The following is an 18,474-nucleotide window of genomic DNA, read 5'->3' as shown; positions in this document are numbered from 1 at the left end:
CCCCGCCATCCGACCCCGGATAAGCAAAAGACGATGGATGGATGGACTGCTGCTCAAAGTTGGATATCTTACCCATTTATTACTGATAATCTGTCTTTCTTTAATTACTTGCCCATGACAAAGGTTCTCTCTCAGACAAAAGAGAAAGGCTTAAACATGATATGTTTATAATAAAATCTGCTTAATGCTCAGAAATAAACTCCACAAGCATTGAACATGTTGTTGATTATTCATCGGATTTAAAAAATCTTATATTAATCAGAGAAAGATAACCCATTGTCATCAGCATACTGCATTAATCAGAAGTTGGTTTCCCTTAACTTACTTGTCGAGATTTTCACTGGAATCTTCTGCACCAAATCAGACCGATTTATCTGCTTTAAAATCTGCATCGCCACGTCTAAACTTTGTTCATCAAACTGCTCCAGCATCAGCTCGGCCACTTTCCATTTCGTTTCATTAAAGTAGGTCGGGGTTCTTCTCCTGTGCTTCATGGCTGTCTTCCGTAGGGTTTCCCAAAAACGCTCAAACTCAGCTTCATCTAAATCTTCAAATGTTTCCAGAAGTTTCTCCATAACCGCTGTAAGACTTGCTTCCTGAGGGGTGAAACATATCATGTCTTTATTTGAATATACACAGCTATTGCTCCAAAAATTTCAATATTGTGTAAAGATCCATGTTTTTATCTCTCTTCTCATAAAGTTAGACTCATGTATTGAATTAATTACACATAGAGAGAAATATTTCAAGCCTTGATTACTTGTCATTTTGCCTGAGTACCAGATCTGAGCTCCTTTTACATGAATTGTGATTCTGCTGAGGTGTTCTGGAAGCCCAGGTTGCTTTGATAGCAGCCTTCAGGTCATCTGGATCGTTGGTTCTGGTGTCTCTCATCTTAATCTGGACAATACTCCTTAGATTCTCTAAGGGGTTCTGGTCAGGCCCATTTTTTTCTCAATTAAGCACAGAACCACCCTGGCCATTGGACCAGCTTTTGGTACCAAGTCCTGTTGGAAAATAAAACCAGCATCTCTGTGAAGGTTGTCAGCAGAAGGGAGCATAAAGTGCTCTTAGATGTCTGTGTTGACTCTGGACATCAGAAAACCCAGTAGATCAGAACCAGCAGATGACATGGTGCCCCACTGATTGAGGAAACTTCAGATTGGACTTAAAGCAACGTGGATTATGTGCTTCTCCACTCTCTTCCTCCAGATTCTGGGACCTTGTTTTCCCAAATCAAATGAAAACTTTACTTTCATCTGAAAAGAGGACTTTGGACCACCAAGCAACAGTTTGGTTCTGTTTCTCCTCAGACCAGGTAAGATAATTATCAGATCTGTCTGTGGATTGTGGTTCTTGGTGTACTGATCCAGTCTCAGTCTATTCCTTGCAAAGCTCTTTCAAATTCCCGACTGAACTTTGCTAGACAATCCTCTCCAGGCGGTTGTTCTCTCGGTTGCCGGAGCACCTTTTCCTACAACACTTTTTCCTTCCACTCAACTTTCTATGAATATGCTTGGATGCAGCATCCTGTGAGCATCTGGTTCTTTGCAAAAACCTTCTGTGGGTTCCCCTCCTTGTGGAGGAGATCAGTGCCTGTCTTCTGGATCTCTGTCCAGTCAGCTGTCTTTTCAATCATGGTGTCGCCCTACTGAGCCAGACTGAGAGACGTAACCCTAACCCTTTTTCACAATACTCTAATAATCTGAGACACTGATTTGCGTTTTCAGTCTCTGTAGCCAGAATTATCAGAATTACAAGAAATAAAGGCTTGAAATGTTTATGTGTGATGAATTTATATAACAGGCAAATTGTCTCACTGTTAAAGGGGAATTTTCCTGTCCACTGTTCCCTCATGCATGCTTGGTATGAGGGATTGCTGCAAAGTCAATGATACAACACAGGCTACTCTCTGTGAGCCGATGCACATCAAATATATGTAAAGAATTTTAGGAACACTTTCACTCTTACAGAAAAATAAAACTGTGACAATTCAGCAGATTAACTCCAAATAGTTCTGGTTTGATGGTTCTTAGAGCGGACAAGGTGGAGATAATCACACGTGTCAATAAATAAAAGTTAGAAGTTGCGCGTAAATGTGGAAGGATGGCAGCGTCGGCACTGCTGGAGGACATCGCTGATGGAAGAATGTTGAGGGAGTATTTTTCAGAGATCCTGCTGGAACATGATGATGAGGAGCTGATTAGCCGGTTCAGATTGCCCAGAGCAATTATTGTTAAACTGGCCCCAGCCTTAATCATTAGTCGCTTGGCCTTAATCGTTAATCGCCAGTTTAAGTTGTAACTATGCTGCGTTATTTGTAACGGGAGCTTTTTAAAGGGAGATGACCGACAGGTCAGGTATTTTACAGTAAATCCTAAATCGTCCCAAGTCTGTGTTATTAGACAAAAGCAGTAATGTTCTAGTTGGGAAATGAAATCTTTGGGCTTTCCCTGGCATTAAGACAGCAATTCTTAATGTTACACAGCCAGACAAGACACATAAAAAATAACGAGGTATTTCTGCAGAGGGGTGTGCTGAATATTTCCAGCAACAGTGAAACCTGTACAGGGATAAAAGGAGGTGTGGACAGGATGAGACATGAAGGTTGAATCAAGAATTGCTTACTTTATGCCAAAGAGAGCCCAACAGGTTTATTCCACAAATGGAATATTACCGCTTTTGCCATAGTACTCGGCTCTATTTATACATGCAAGAAAACTTTATTGGATATAATTCTGGGATTATTTCAAGTTCAATGACAGGTAAATCCCACGGTGCATGAGTGCTAGAGACTAGTTGTGCGGTACAGAGGCGTTCCCTGTCTGGCTTCAGGTCTATTTTTGGTACTGCAGTTGTGTTATCTCAGGGCTATTTTGTCTTTCAACGCTGCTATGTCAAAGTGCAGACTAATCGAATGTGACGTTAAACAACTGTGAATTGAATTAAGAATTGCTATCTCTCATTTAATCCATTTTTGACTTGTTTTATTTTCATTTATTCTCTTTGGCATGTTCTTTGAGTAGCGAATAGTGGTTCCTAGCGTTTTATTAAGAAGGATAAATGCTGTAACAGGGAATTATTAGTTTAATAAATAATAACGTGTGAAATAGTAATTGTTTGTGGTTATTTTGGTCCAGAAGGTCCAGAAATTGTCTCTAAGAGCAAAAGAAGTACCTTCTTTTGAGTTAACAAATGAAATCAACAGACATTTTCATTGGTTTGTGATAAAGTAGTAAGGTTAAAACACCAATTGCAATTATAATTCGAGTTATCAACGTTTGCTGGATAAGTCTAATTGGTCAACACCTGGTCAGATCACATTTTTCCAGCATAAATAAGTTCATAACAGCTAATTAATAAATGCATTGTTAGTGTTAATCATTACAGGCTTATAGCCCTTGGATCACAACCTTTTGAATTATATTTGTGATAGAAAACATTTCAGTTTGAATGATCTATTATTAAATTATAATAGCAAATTATAATTAATAATAATATTCATAATGGTCACGAGCTTTGGGTCGTGACCGAAAGAACGAGATCCCGGATACAAGCGGCTGAAATGAGTTTTCTCCGTAGTGTGTCTGGGCTCTCCCTTAGAGATAGGGTGAGGAGTTCAGTCATCCGGGGAGGACTCAGAGTAGAGCCGCTGCTCCTCCACGTCCAGAGGAGCCAGTTGAGGTGGCTCGGGCATCTGGTCAGGATGCCTCCTGGACGCCTCCCTGGTGAGGTGTTCCGGGCACGTCCCACCGGGAGGAGACCCAGGGGAAGACCCAGGACACGCTGGAGGGACTATGTCTCTCTGCTGGGAACGCCTTGGGATTCCTCCTGAGGAGCTGGGCCAAGTGGCTGGGGAGAGGGACGTCTGGGCCTCCCTACTGAAGCTGCTGCCCCCGCCACCCAACCCCGGATAAGCGGAAGAGGATGGATGGATGGATGGACGAATAATATTCATAATCAAACAGGTTTCTGGCATAACACTGTTTTATTTGGTTAAAGTTTTCTACTCTTCCTCACATTCCCGTCCTGTCCGCTGTCATTTTTTTGGTGTTTTCCCAAAAGGCATCAGTGTGATCTCTGAATGTTTTTGGGCGTTGGGTAGATTATACAGCTGAAAGTCTGAGGAAGTAAAGATGTGTTGATGTGATCATACTTACTTTCTGGAGCAACAGAGACTGTAGCTCCTCTGAAGAAAAGAGAACAACATTTTGAAAATCATTAACTTTTAAAACATAATCTTAATTCTTCATAGCGCCAACAACAGTCCAACCTTTTGATCCTAAGCTGCTTCCTGTCAGCTTCTGTACCACATCCGTCCTCTTCATGTCCGTCAGAACCTCCCTGGCTACGTCCACAGACTCTTGGCCAAGTCTCTGTACCATCTGATCCACCAAGTCTGGTGGATCCACCAAACTTCTGCTGAACCAGGAGCTGGACCCCAGCCTAATGTCAAGGATTTCTGTGATATCTGGGATGTCAGGGAGGCCTTTCTGGAAACATGTGAACTGCAGCAACCATTTAAATTTCTTGACATCCCAGGGGTCCAGGTCATTCATCATCTTCAGAAGAGTATCTTTTAGAGCCACCTTTGCTGGCACCTGAAACATTTAAAAAAACTCGTTGAGCAAATAAATTTTTCTCAGGAGTGATTAGATAACTTTCTGTTTGCAGGTTTTTTTTTCTTAAACTGGGAATAATTGGAACCATAATCTATTCCTTCCAGTTCTTCTATTTTGTGTTTTTTGTTTTTATCTCTGAAATGTAGAAAGTGTGCAAGGAGCCTCCAGCTTTTCTCATCCACTCAGTTCAAGGAAAAGTTTGGATCATATTTATGGTATTGTCAGGGTTGGTTTATCTCTGTTACAATGCTGCTCATCTCTGATTGTCTTGGTGCATCTCAAACCCAGAGCATGGTTTGAATTTGACTGAATTCCTCTGAGAAGAAATAAAGCAGGTAGTAGAAAGTCCCACTTACTTTGTTTAACACGTCTGCTCTCAGATATTCATCAACGGACGCTTTTCCTGACAAAGAAAACAAAAACATTGTCTTCTGTAGGATTTTAAATTAATTTTCATTACAGAATAACAGAAGAAAAACATGAAACATGAGTTAGAATTATTTAAACGACAGAGTAATGGAGTAGTATTTGATTCAGCTGATCTGAAACAACGAGTCTGACTACAGGCAGGAGGTGGAACACCTGGAGAACCACAGAGGACTGTGGGAAGGAGCGTATCCTCCACCATGGACATGTAGACCTCCAGATGCAGGAAATGGTTCTCCAGCATCCTGAAGGACCCCCCCCCCCCCCTTACACACCGTTAGTCCTCCTTCCCTCTCACAGCAGGCTGTGGAGCAGAGCAGGACCACCAGATGGAGGAACAGCCTCTACCTGGAAGCTGAGAGTCTGTTGAAAGCTGGATCTCAGTTTTACAGAATTGCCTCCATTATGTGGCAGAGAGCTCTGAGTTATTCATTATTCCCTTTATGTTGAAAAATCACACAAAATAAGACAATTCCCTCAGAGCAGAGAAGCCTGAGGACCAGCCGGTCCTGGGGGAGAGCTTTCAGCCTGGACCTGGTGGTCCAGCCCTGTTTCTGTTGCCTAAATAGGCTCACCCCTAAGGAGCAACAGGGAGCGACACAATGTAGACCCACAGGGATTAATGAGCAGGCTGGGTGCCTTATGAGCCGTGTGGTGAGGGAGGGCAGGGGCCTGGAGATGGTGATGCATCAGAACGGCAAACAGAAACACAGAGGCCCAGGAGAAATGGGAAATTGGTGTTGGACTCAACTAGATAAACTCAGACGAGTAGTGAAGGTGAACTAGGAACATCTGATGAAGGTGGATAATAACTCAGGACCTTCAGGAAAAGATGTTCTCCTATCATAAGGAAGGCTGAGGTCCTTTTGCAACAAGCTACAAGAGGAACTCTACGTACGGCTCATTGGTGATGACAGAATACAGATTTAGATTTGTTTTAATTACCTTTGAGTCCTGAGCTGTTCTCCAGGAGCCTCTGTACCAGATCGCTCCTGTTAATGCCCCTTAAAATCTCCATGGAAACATCCAGAGACCGCAGACCAAATGTCTCCATCATCCTGTCGATTGTAGCTGGGACAGATCCCAAACTCAGAGAATGGTACAGGTCATAGTCAGAGGACGATAAGATTGAGTCCAGATACATGTTGTAATCCTCAATCTCCCATTGTTTCAAATGTCTCAGGACGTCTGTGAGAAGCTGTTTGAAAGCTGCCATCAGAGCCACCTGAAACATCAACATATCATTCAGAAACGTTCTGATGGTTTTATACAGATTCTTAAAATGTTATCATTCTGCCACAATATTCAGCAGATGTTCAAAGTTAGTGTATTTCAGATGTATTTTTTCTTTGTTTGGCAAATTATAAACAAACTTTAGTCCCTTTTTAAGCTTCAGGGTCTCATTATTGCTAAAGACATCAACCTAATCGGAGTGAAAAGAGAACCCTCACTTTGTGCACGACAGCAGAGCGTCGCTCATCCACTGAGAGTTTCTCTGAGGGAAACAACAAAGATATTAGTAATTAAAATCAAAAGGAGAAGGTTAAATAAAATATTAACATGTTTAATCTGTATCTTCTTACTTTCCTGCCTTTTGCTGCACGTTTCAATCCTCTGAAGCATATCTGACCTTTTTATCTCCATTAAAAATTTCTTGGTTGTCTCCACAGACTTCAAGCCGGTCTGCTGCACCATTTCAAACACAACAACCTGCAGGTCTAAAAATCTTTCTCCAATGCGAAGTTGATACTGAAAACAATCCTCAAAGGACAAAGTGTTCGTAAAAACCCAGTCGATGAATGAACGCTGCTCTTCTTCATTTAGAGCACCGAGGGTTTCCAACAGCAGCTCTAAAACAGACTCCATGGCTTCTACCTGGTAATAAAAAGGAAATATTTAATCACCTTCACGTTGTTTTACTCATTAAGTTGCAGGTTTTCACATTTGCTCTTGATTCATTTTTATGCTGATCTCAGATAAGTCTGCCCTGAACCTTGACCCTGAATCGTAGAACTTCCTTCTCGGGTCGCTGAGAACATCAAGCCGGCTACAAAGACCCAACACCTGGTTCCTCTCCGCTCTGGGATCTTAGGATACAACCAGAAGGAAGAGATCTAGATCCTAATCTAACAAGAAGCTACTCCATTGTCTTTTAACCCTAAGGTGGACTTTTTAACAGAATCAAAACATTAGAAATGTCAGATTCATGAATCTATCAAACAAAAGAGATAAAATGAGAAAAATCTGAATTAAAAAAGAGCTGAAAGAAAAAGCTGTTTCCTCTCCCAGTGTGACAGTAATGATTAGTAAAAGATGAAAAATCAATAAAATGCCAATAATATCTATGTCAGGGTTTGTGGAGTTTCAACCCGAATTGAGCCGCACACAGAGTTTCGTTTTAAAGAGTTTATTGAAGGTTGATGGATTGTGGAGGATGAGAACCAGAGTCTTAACTGAGCTGGGGCAGAAGAATGTAGATGGCGGGAGCTGAAGGACTGCGGGTGATGTAGACCCAGGGAGACGCTGAGAGCCAAGGAGCATACAGGGCAGGCGTGAGAGAGCTGAGGTCCAGCAGGAGCCGGAAGCTCAGCAGCAGAGCGGGTTCTTAGAACGCCGGGGTATGAGGTTAGCCGACAGCACAGAGAGTTGTTGGAGCGCTGGAGTAGCAGCAGAACCAGCAGCACAGCAGAGAGAGAACATGCAGGCGGGCGTCGACGAGGGGAACTCTGGCATGGAAGCTCTGACTAGGAGACGTGAGAAGCACAAGGCAGGACGAGGTTTGGATGAAGACAATCAGGCGGGGAAGAGCAGACTGAGGGAGGTTTACGTAGAGGTGTTGGCAGGTGTACTGAGTCCGGGATAATTAGGAACGGCAGGTGGAACTAATGAGGAGGTGGAGTGAGAGCTGAGCTGCTTGAGAGGTGGAAAGAGCTGGTAAGTTCATGGGGAGACAGGCAGGCTAAAACTGCACCATCACAATTTATATAATTATCTATAAAATGTTCTGTCTGGTGAAGATATCCTTTTTTGTTTAGGGACCAGAGGAATAAAATAAGTATATATTTAAAAGTGTACAGATATTCATCATAATTAAACAAACATAAAACTCTGAGTAAAATACAGAATACAGTTTCTACTTTTATCGGTCAGGTGAGAGAACCAGTTGTTGCTTTTATTGGGAAGGGTTACGGCGTACTTTCTAAACTATTAAATAAAGCTAATTATTCTAAAGACAGGTGGATTATTCACCAGCAGAAATCTTATCAAACTGCTGCAAATCTTCACTGGAAACAGCAACATCAGCTTATACTGACTGTCAAGCAGGATAGTGGAGGAATGATGATGTGAGGTTGTTGTTCACAGCAATAAGCACCTAGCAGGGATTGAGTTGACAAAGAAATCCTCTGGATATCTTGCCTGAATTTCCCCATTGTGGGACAATAAAGGTATTTCTTATCTGAATAAAACCGCTGGTCCAAACGGTGAAGCAGTTGATTCACGTCTGTCTAAGTTCCAAGGTTTTGGTCAGGAGAACCGAATGAATGAGATCCAGATTTAAGAACCTTCCTCAATAGGGTGGCTGGAGCCAAATTCATCAGCTTCTCACTTTAAACAGCGTTCAATCAGGCTGAGGTCTGGACTTTGACTGGGCCACTGCAACATTTGATTCTGGTACTTTTCAGATATTCTGCTGTAGATCTGTCGCTCTGTTTAGAATAATTGTTCTGGTGATGAACTAAATTGGACGGAGATTCAGCTGTTGGACAGATGACTTCACCTTTGACTCTAGAGAATCAGAGAAGACAAGGCTCCAATCTGTTTTACCATCTCCTGCTCCTTCTCACCCATCCCTCAGAGGGACGAATCCTCCTTTTTCCAGTTGAGAACCATCGTATTAGAGTCTGATTCTCATCCCAGCAGTGGACCGTTCCAGTGGTCATGACTTCAGAACCACATGATCCCAAGGTTTCCACACCATTAAACCTCTTCTCCATGTTCAGGTCTTAAGATCCTGTTCCCAAGCACCCTAAACAGAATCTGTGATGAGCTGTCCTGCTATACTTCAACAGGAACTTGCTTTGGGTTTACGAGGACAGCATAACTTTTAAAAGTACGAGAGCTAACCTTTTCATCTGCAACACCCAAAATAAAACCTTGGCACAGGTCTTATCAACTAAACTCTCTTGAAGTCCTCATCAATTCTGTAAAAGAAAATATCTGGTCCACAACCTGAACCAAAGCCACACTGCTCCTCCAGGACTAATAATTTAATGGTTGAAGCCTCATTTAGACAGAATTCTGCCAATGTGGCTGACAATTTAGATCTCTTGATAACTTCAGCATGCTCTAAGATCCCTTATCTCAAGGGTTTGGGTCTCCTATCCCAGTCTGTATGGTCTGTAGTGTTGCCATTTTTAATAACAATAGCCAATAGGGATAAACCTGTTAGCCTATGAGTTTTCCCTATCTGTCTTCTATATTGAACAGTTCTAGCACTTTCCATCTCCCATACAGCCCCGATTCCACTCACCGTAGATCTTCTCCACCTGCCGTCACCAATCAACCTGGACTCAATTCACCTGTCAGTCAACCTACTTAAGGACTCCTCAGTCTGCCCTTCCCTGCTGGTTCGTCACCATCCTTCCCACATCTAATCACGCCCTTCATCTCCCAGCGCCCTTCGTCCCTCGTCGTCTTCCTCACCGCCTTCCTCCGCCTCAAGCCAGCTGCTCTTCCCTTCCTCATGTCTGCTAGCAGTCCTCCAGCTTCACCTGTGTCTGCCTGCCCTCGCCTCTCGCCTACCTGCCGGTGTTCCCTCACGTCTGCCTTCTCCAGCTGTCATCTCCACCTCCTTCAGTCTGGTACAGAACTCTGGTTCTCCTCAGCCGTACTCCACAATCTTCAATAAAACTGTTAAAGGTGAAACTCTGTGTGTGTGGCTGAATTCGGACTCAATAACCAACCCTTAACACTGTAGTGTTAATTTTAGATTGTAAATAAGTGGCTTCTCGTTGAAAAACAGGACCAAAATAAACGTAACTCAACGAATTTACTACTGACTTTAGAGAAAAAAACAAGGCCAAAGTTAGTAATAACGAATTTAATAACTGTGCTAAAGAGAATTTCGCACTAAGACTGTAGCTATGAGCTATTAGCAGTAGCTAATACATGGAGGACATGTTTACATTGTCACATTTGTGATTCTGTAGTAGTTATTACGCTGTTAACAACAAGATAGTTTGTAATTCATTTAGCTCACCACTACTTTAAAGAGTGTAAAACTTACTCCCTGGGGCTTTAAACTGCTTATATGATTTTTTTGCCAGCTTAATGAATGCAGCTTTATTTTATAATAATGGAGTAAAATGAACACAATGTGTAATGTAGCATAATTTTCATGCTAAGCACATTTTAGACCTTTAAGCATTTGATGAAAGTTGCTGTGTTTAATGTCACAGATTACTCACTTTGTCGATCAGTCCAAGCCAAAGTTCTTCCAGAGAAAGTTTCTCTGAGGGGAAAAAGATTTGATGATAACTTGAATGTCAATATGAATGTCTGAACAATATAGTTTCTACAGAAGACTAACCACAGGGACACTAAAGCTTCCAGCTAAAACAAAGGAAGCAGCATTGGAGGTTGAAGCTGCTCCTCTTGGATCATTGAGGCCAGTTGCTGAGAAGGCGTGTCAACTGAATGTTAAATAACCAATAAGCTGCTGTTTTTACTTTTTAAGGGCCCTGTTTTCTTTTAAATGTAAAGTTGAGGCGATGCTTGGAGCCCATTTAGTCAGAAACCCTGATGTTCACATATGTGTGCTAATCCCACTCTGATAGAAATGAATCTGTTCTCAGATCCCACTGATCTACTTCTGCTAGTAAAGCTTTGTGAGCTTTTGAAATGAACTCATTGCTGTGTGCTTCTCTTTTTCTAGGACTGCATGTCAGCGAACCTTAAACATCGACTGATTTTAGCTAGTTGGTTCTGTGTTGTCCAGACTGGAAAACATCAGATTTGGTCCATTTTTGGCCATAATGAATTTTATTCATAAATCTCATCTAGGTTTGTTGTAATCAGTGTTTCCAGTAAACATGAAGGAAAAAAGGCTGGATATGAATACTGTGGAAGAGAAAAAGAGGCGAATATAATGGAAAACAAAGCAGATTGCTTCTGACTATTTCCCTCCTGTGTCTTTTTAAGGAAGTAAAATAAAGAAGGAACCACCAGAAGGTCTGCAGCACTTTATCAACCCAGTTAGTGGAGAACAGGAGCTCCTGCTTCACCCAGAACACAATATTCCTGCAGGTTTAAGCCCACGCTGGCGTGGACGAGACGTTGGAAATCAGTGCTCTGAATTACTGAGGAGCGTAGTTCAGCTTACCTTCAGCTCCATCGCTCTTCTCTGGCAGATACTGCAACAGATCGGTCTGATTCATGTCTGTTAGAACCTGACTGGTCACCTCCAAACACCGCTGACCGTATGTGGCCAACATCAGATTCATTGTTGATCTACAGTCGGCCCATTGCAGATCGCTCCATGGGATCTCTGGTAATTTCTTCTGGAAGGATGTGAACTTTAAGAAGATCTTGAACTTTTCAAGGACTACAGGATTCAAATTAGTCAGTGTTTCCAAAAGCAGCTCCTTCACAGCTGCCATCGTTGCTGCCTGAAATAATAAGACGCCTGTTTAAGGAGAATTCATCCAGAATTACAGCTTAACATGTAATTGTTATGAGTACCTTTAAAAATGTGTGTGTGTGTGTGTGTGTGTGTGTGTGTGTGTGTGTGTGTGTGTGTGTGGGGGGGGGTTCCCATTTGAGACTGGAATCGTTTGATGATAATAACTTTAATGAAATTTTTAGCTCATATATTACCTAAAAATCCACCAGCAGCTCAGTAATGTATCTACATATTTACAATCTGTAAAAGTTTTGGGCACGTCCCACCTGGAGGAGGCCCAGGGGAAGACCCAGGACACGCTGGAGGGACTATGTCTCTCTGCTGGGAACGCCTTGGGATTCCTCCTGAGGGGCTGGCCCAAGTGGCTGGGGAGAGGGACGTCTGGGCCTCCCTACTGAAGCTGCTACCCCCACGACCCGACCCCGGATAAGAGGGAGAAGACGGATGGACGGACGGACGGATATTTACAATCTGTTAATTTTAATTATATTAATTGTTCAGCACTAATCTATGGAAACCCTATGATAACTTTAAAGTTCTGAATTATTTACTATCATAGGATAATGTAAAGTCCACCGTCCTGTTTCACTAAAGCAGGAGTTTTCTCAGTTTGCTGCTCTGAAGCATCCAGGGTGTAACATGTGTTTCTGCTGCTGACGTCACTCTCTGCTCCCTGTGCTGCTCTGGCAATCACTCCCTGACTTCATGCACCTGTGACTCCTCTAACTAGTGGTGCTGCTGCACCTGTTGGCTGCTCTATATATTCCTGACTCCTCCAGTGTGAGAGGACCTTCCAGCGTTCCTTTATTGCCTTCCTGTGAGTGACTCTGTTGGAACCACAGCCACCAACCAGTCCCTCTCCCTTACAGGGGTACAATCACCTCAAAGTAGGCGCTGCTTGCTGCCTATCAACCTGGGGAGGGTTCAAAGGTCATCTACAAACCATTTTAGGCCTTCATCCTGCAGAGAGAAACATTATTCCCAGGATGAGAACATCTCAACAGCTTCCAGGATGGACGTCCAGCAGGTTCAGCCCAAGATCAGAGTGGGAAGCTCAGAGAAATGATTATTAGTCAGGAGCTCCACCTCAGACTCTACAGTCCTCAGGTAGCAGGTTAAAGGTCATGACCCTGAACCAGTCTGGCTGCTTGGAAGGCTTGAAGGAGAAAGCCTCTTCTCTCCAGAACCAAGATGGCAGCAGGACTGAGGTCAGCAGAGCTGCACCTGGAGGAAGGACCAGACTTCTGGGACAACAGAGGAGACCAGAGTTCTGGAGATGTTTGTCTAAAATGCTCATCAGCACCATGTTGAAAGAAAACCAAACAGAGAATATCAGCAGAAATCCTCATACTGTCAAGCATGGTGGTGGTTGGGTGGTGATGATCCTGGTTTGTTTTTCTGACATGGTCACCCTGCAGTGTCAGCTGAGCTGTGAAGGGACTAATTTCTGCAAACCTAAATGACCTGAAGCAACGCTGGAAAGAAACGTGGGTCCTCCTCCAGTGATGTCAGAGACTGATCCCCGCAAAGAGTTAATGCTGCTACAGAGTTCTACAAATGGCTGGAACATGGGGGGGGGGGTGTGCTTACATTTCCATAACTCAACAAAGTGAGTCCAGATCATGTTAAGTTTTACTCAGATGTTTCACAGTCCTACGTCTGACCCATGAAATGGAGAATAGAAACAAGCAGCGTTCTGAAGTCAAGGGGACTCAGAGACTTTACTCACTTTGTGGAGCAGCGCTGGCAGATGATCATCAGGGTTTTCTGAGTGGAAGAAAATTAAAGCAGCTTTAAGACCCACAATATAAAGAGATCCACATTAAAATATGCATCAACCTGAGCTAGCAAACAGAACCTGTGAGACCTTTAATTGCTACTGTCTTATTTTATTTCCAGTTGATTTATTTAATTAATTGGTTTTGATCCAGATTGATTATTTCATCTAAAAAGGCTAGAATCTGTTTTAACATGTTGTAGTTCTGTATCTTTCTTTAGATCAGGGCATTCTTAAATATCTGACCTTGTCTCAATGACATTTACCTGAATGAATGAATAAATGAATAAATAAATAAATAAGGTGAAATTTGGGTGAAAAAAAATTAACCCACTAAAAGGAGATTTCATGATGTATAGGCTTTGTTCTTATTCTCTTACTTTTGCTTCTTGACCTGTGATCCCAAAGCCTTTGGACCAGATGTGTTTCATTAATGTCTGTTAAAATCCTTTCAGTAACGTCCACAGCCAGTTTTCCCTCACGCTGCAACAATGAGACTGCTAAGATCTCCAGCTCAGTCTTCACAGCAGACTGTGGGAAGGGTTCTCCTTTCAGAGCTGTGATACCGGCAGAACTTAAGAAACGTTCTCGGTCCAGGTACCACTTCCAGAATTGACTTAAACTGTCTTCGCTCAGAGCGGACAGCGTCTCCAGCAGCAGCTCCAACACAGACTCCATCTCTCCCACCTGGTCAATTCACAGAAGAGTTAATTAAACAGAAGCAAATCTTTTAGAAATATAAATCAGCCATCAAACTCTCAACTGCAGAACATAAATACTGTTTAACATATCAAATGAGTCAACCTTAAATATCTGTGCATGTGTGAATTTGTGTATTTAACAAAACGTCTATTTTAGTTTTCTGAACAGAAGTATTTTTGTTTTTACATCTTCCAGTGTTATAATACACTATATAGCTAAAAGTATTCACTCCCTCATCCAAATCATGGAAATCAGGTGTTCCATCACTTCCATGGGTCTAGGTGACTATAATTAAGCTGCTAGGCCTACAGACTGTTTCTACAGACATCTGTGAAAGAGCGAGTCGCTCTCAGGAGCTCAGAGAACTCCAGCCTGGTTCTGTGAGAAGATGAAACCTAAACAAGGAAGTCCAGTCAGGAAATGTCCTCGCTCCTAAATATTCTTCAGTCAGTGGTCAGTGGTTTTAGAATGAAGTGGAGCTATTGGCAATGACAGCAACGCAGCTATGAAGCAGTAGACCATTTAAACTGAAGGAGAGGGGCAGTGGATGCTGAGGCGTATGGTGCACAGAGGTCACCACCTTTCTGCAGAGAGCTTCATAGAATGGTGTCCTGTCGTAATCACTAGTGTGCAAATTTAACAGAAGCCACTGCTGTGGGCTTTTATACTTGAAATCTTGATGCTAAAAACAGTGTAAACCCGGTGAAAACAAAACAGTTCAATTTATGTTTATATTCATTTTGATTAATGCATGTATTTCATTTTGAAAAACATTTATTTTGAATAGATAAAACGTTGACCTGCTTTTACTTTTACTTCCCGTCTTTTGGATCACCCGTGCATGTCTGCACCGAGCTCTCTGTAGCTTAGAATTCTTTCTGATCACAGCTTGGAGCAGAGGAGGTGTTGCAAGGAAAAAATGCTACACTGGTGAGTTTGGTGATACCAAAAGCTAATGTGTAATAAAACATTAGTGGGCTAGATGACTAATTATTTTCTCAATCAGAAAACGGAGCAGAGAAGTGGTGTGATGATTGTCTACTGTGCTAAGCTTGAGCAGCATCTTGACTAGGTTGTGTTTGCTGGTTCAGGAAACCTTCCAAACAGACTGAAGAACTCTTTCCTGAAGGAGATGGTGAGCCTGAGCCGAGAACGTTGATTGAAGGACAGCATTCATTCGACATTGTCCAACTCACAATATGGTAATCGGCCAACTACCACAAGAATTGAAACACTAACTGACCAAAAGAATTGACTAAGACTACTAACTACTGAACACAGACTACACTAAAGGAAATGGGGTATTGCACTAAATGTAAAACATAGGGCTGCTGGCTTGTTAAGTTGTAAGCTTCTATTTGGGTTATCTTGTTTCCAAATAATAATAATATAGTTTTAGCTCATCCCTTGTCTCCAGCAATTTCCTAACACCACACACTGTTGCCTGCAATACCTGCCTTCAAACCTAGACACTGGTCCACAGCGTTCCCACCTAAGGCCTCTAGTCTTCTGTAAAGGGTCTCACCAGCTTTTAAGAGAAAAAGTTGTAGAAAGGAAGGTCGGGGCCAGAGATCAGCAGCATTCACGCATGCAAAGGGTGGAGAGGTTCCCCATCACATGTGATAGGCTGGCCTCAGTCCATCCTAACAAGCTGAGAGACAAGGGAGAGTAAACCTGCAGGTACCAGAGATCATCCAAGCGGGGAGGAGAGGAGCATGCTGGGAACGCAGGGGCCTCCATGAAGGCCATGGAAGTAAATGCCAAGAGAAACAGAAGAGAAATCCACTTATGGCCTCCAGAGTAACGACACCAGCAACTGCCCTCGTCATATTTATTAGAGCCATATTTTGGAGTTTAGTGTTTATTTTACTTTGTTGTAATACCTAAAACGGACAGTGGGTGGCTTCATCTGTTTTAAATGGAGTCACAGGTAGTCGCATGGCAGGTGTGCTGATTGCGGCGGAAACAAACAGTTTTTGACCAGTGGTGATAGTATTTGTTGTTCTGTTATCGATCACTGCGTTGCGGCAATTATATCATCTTTTGGTTGTAAGCCAGTGGGCAATTACAATTTGCATTTTTGTGAGAGCGTTGGATCAATAAGAGCTCTTCAGTCATACCTGAAGTTAATTCATTGGATGCAAGAGGCTCACGGTGGCTTAGGTTTGTTATTGTTTTGTTAAGAAATCACTACAATATTAAAGATGTTGCTCTCCTTTTCTCTAAACATTATTGCATGTATTAGTTCCCTTTTCACATGTTAATCATGGTTATTTACGCTGATATAAGGCAAGTTTATTTGTAGCACATTTCAGTAACAAAACGATTTAAAGTGCTGAACAGAACATGAAAGAAAACCTTACAGAGGACAGCACATATCAGTGGAATAGTAGCAGTGGGTCAAGACAAAAGACAAGCTGGACTACAAACTAAAATATTAACATTTAAAGGCAACTCAAAACAGGTTTTTAACTTTGATCTAAATATAAATATGCTTAGAGCCTTAGAGTTTTGTCACGTTTTCAAACTTTGTCAATCCTTATAAGCTTCTGACTTTTGTATCTGCTTATATTTCTCTTTAATCCTAAATCTATGATTACTGATACATTTTTATTTACACAAAAACCTCGTCTCTTGGAGTTTGCCTTTTGGTAAGTGTCCCTCCATCCTTTAACACATTTTTGTTTCCAGACCGGTTTTAAAGATTATGAGATTACAGATGCTGGAGCTGCAGAAAGCAGTTACTGGGAAACAACAGATAATGCTGAAGACGTCACATGTTTTTTTTGGGGAAAAAAAAGAAAAAAGAAGACGTCACATGTAGCACAGTTAAACAAATGGACGGGTATCTCGGGGAAGAATGGACACGTGGATAAAGTGGAGTAGAAGTTATTTCACAGTCTAACAGTGACACGTCTCCCAAAGAAACATGAGTGAAGTTGGCCCCCATAACTTTTTCCAATCTAAAAAAAAATTGGTGTCAATCAATTCTGCTACATTTGTGCAGCAGAGAAAGAAAGAAAGAAAGAAAGAAAGAAAGAAAGAAAGAAAGAAAGACAGAAAGAAAGAATTTTTTTAATTATTCAGGAGGTGGTGTGGGAATGTAGGTCATGAATTATACTTCTGTAAATATGCAGGGGTCAGAAGTGACGTAATTAGAAAGTTCCAGAAGGAGAAGGGTAGGGGTGATTAAAACTTTACTTTCATTTGCAACAGTTCTATTTCTCCTTAGACCAGCTAAGATACTTAAAGGATCTATCTGCGGATTGTGGTTCTTGGTGTACTGATCCAGTCTCAGTCTATTCTTTGCAAAACTCTTTCAAATTCCTGACTGAACTTTGCTAGACAATCCTCTCCAGGCTGCTGTTTTCTCGGTTGCTGGAGCACTTTTTCCTATAACACTTTTTCCTTCCACTCAATTTTCTATGAATATGCTTGGATCCAGCACCCTGTGAGCACCCGTTTTTTTAGCAACAACCTTCTGTGGCTTCCCCTTGTGGAGGAGATCAGTGCCTGTCTTCTGGACCTCTGTACAGTCAGCTGTCTTCTCCATGAAGGTGTCGCCCTATTGAGCCCGACTGAGAGACCTAACCCTCACAATACTCTAATAATCTGAGACACTGATTTTGGGTTTTCAGTCTCTGTAGCCAGAATTATCAGAATTACAAGAAATAAAGCCTTAAAATGTTTCGGTCTATGTGTGATGAATTTATATATTATATATAATAGGTGAGTTATTTTCTGAAATAAGGGACACTAAATATTAAACTTTTGCACAATATTCAAACTCCTTGAGGTGTATATTTAGTTATAATGTCAAGGGATTATGTTAACAGGAAAGAAATATATTTGATAATATTAGCTTCTGTTATTAGTTTAGGAACATGTGTTCCTGTATGTGTTCAAGTTTAAGGCCATATAAAACAACCTGCTCTAACACGTTTTGGTCATTTCATATTTTCTGGTCATTTAGTTTTAAACAAAGCAGATTTCACACTATTGTTCTCCATTAAAAGGTAAAATCAAAAAGGAAAATGTGTGAAAAACTAAGTTAAGTCCTGCTACCTCCATATGAATAACTTTCCTTTGTGACAAAGCTTCTAGTCAGAGTGGCTCATGTTACCCTGAGCTATCTCTATAGTTATGCTGCTATAGGCTTAGGCTGCTGGAGGACATCAGGGTCTATTTCTCTCACTCTGCTGAGTTCTCCTACTGCTCTCCAATTTGCATTATTTGTTATTTCATTTTAAACTTTATGTTTTTCT

The 18,474-nt window shown here is 41.8% G+C and overlaps 1 protein-coding gene across 1 annotated transcript in view; it reads right to left on the bottom strand.

Moving 5' to 3' along the window:
• The window catches only part of LOC105923241, a 40,061-nt gene that overhangs the window by 9,959 nt on the left and 11,628 nt on the right, over positions 1-18,474 (bottom strand). Inside the window, exons 9-11 of the mRNA XM_036130358.1 lie at positions 4,274-4,601; positions 4,161-4,189; positions 326-596 (exon numbers count right to left, since the gene is read on the bottom strand). Of these exons, the coding sequence (XP_035986251.1) occupies positions 326-596; positions 4,161-4,189; positions 4,274-4,601 (628 nt within the window). The remainder of the gene's footprint in view (positions 1-325; positions 597-4,160; positions 4,190-4,273; positions 4,602-18,474) is intronic.

Source organism: Fundulus heteroclitus, unplaced genomic scaffold (genome assembly GCF_011125445.2).
Source record: "Fundulus heteroclitus isolate FHET01 unplaced genomic scaffold, MU-UCD_Fhet_4.1 scaffold_348, whole genome shotgun sequence".
Classification (NCBI taxonomy): Eukaryota; Metazoa; Chordata; class Actinopteri; order Cyprinodontiformes; family Fundulidae; genus Fundulus; species Fundulus heteroclitus.
Note: the sequence above shows the minus strand (reverse complement) of the source record. Positions and strands in the feature narration are given on the sequence as shown.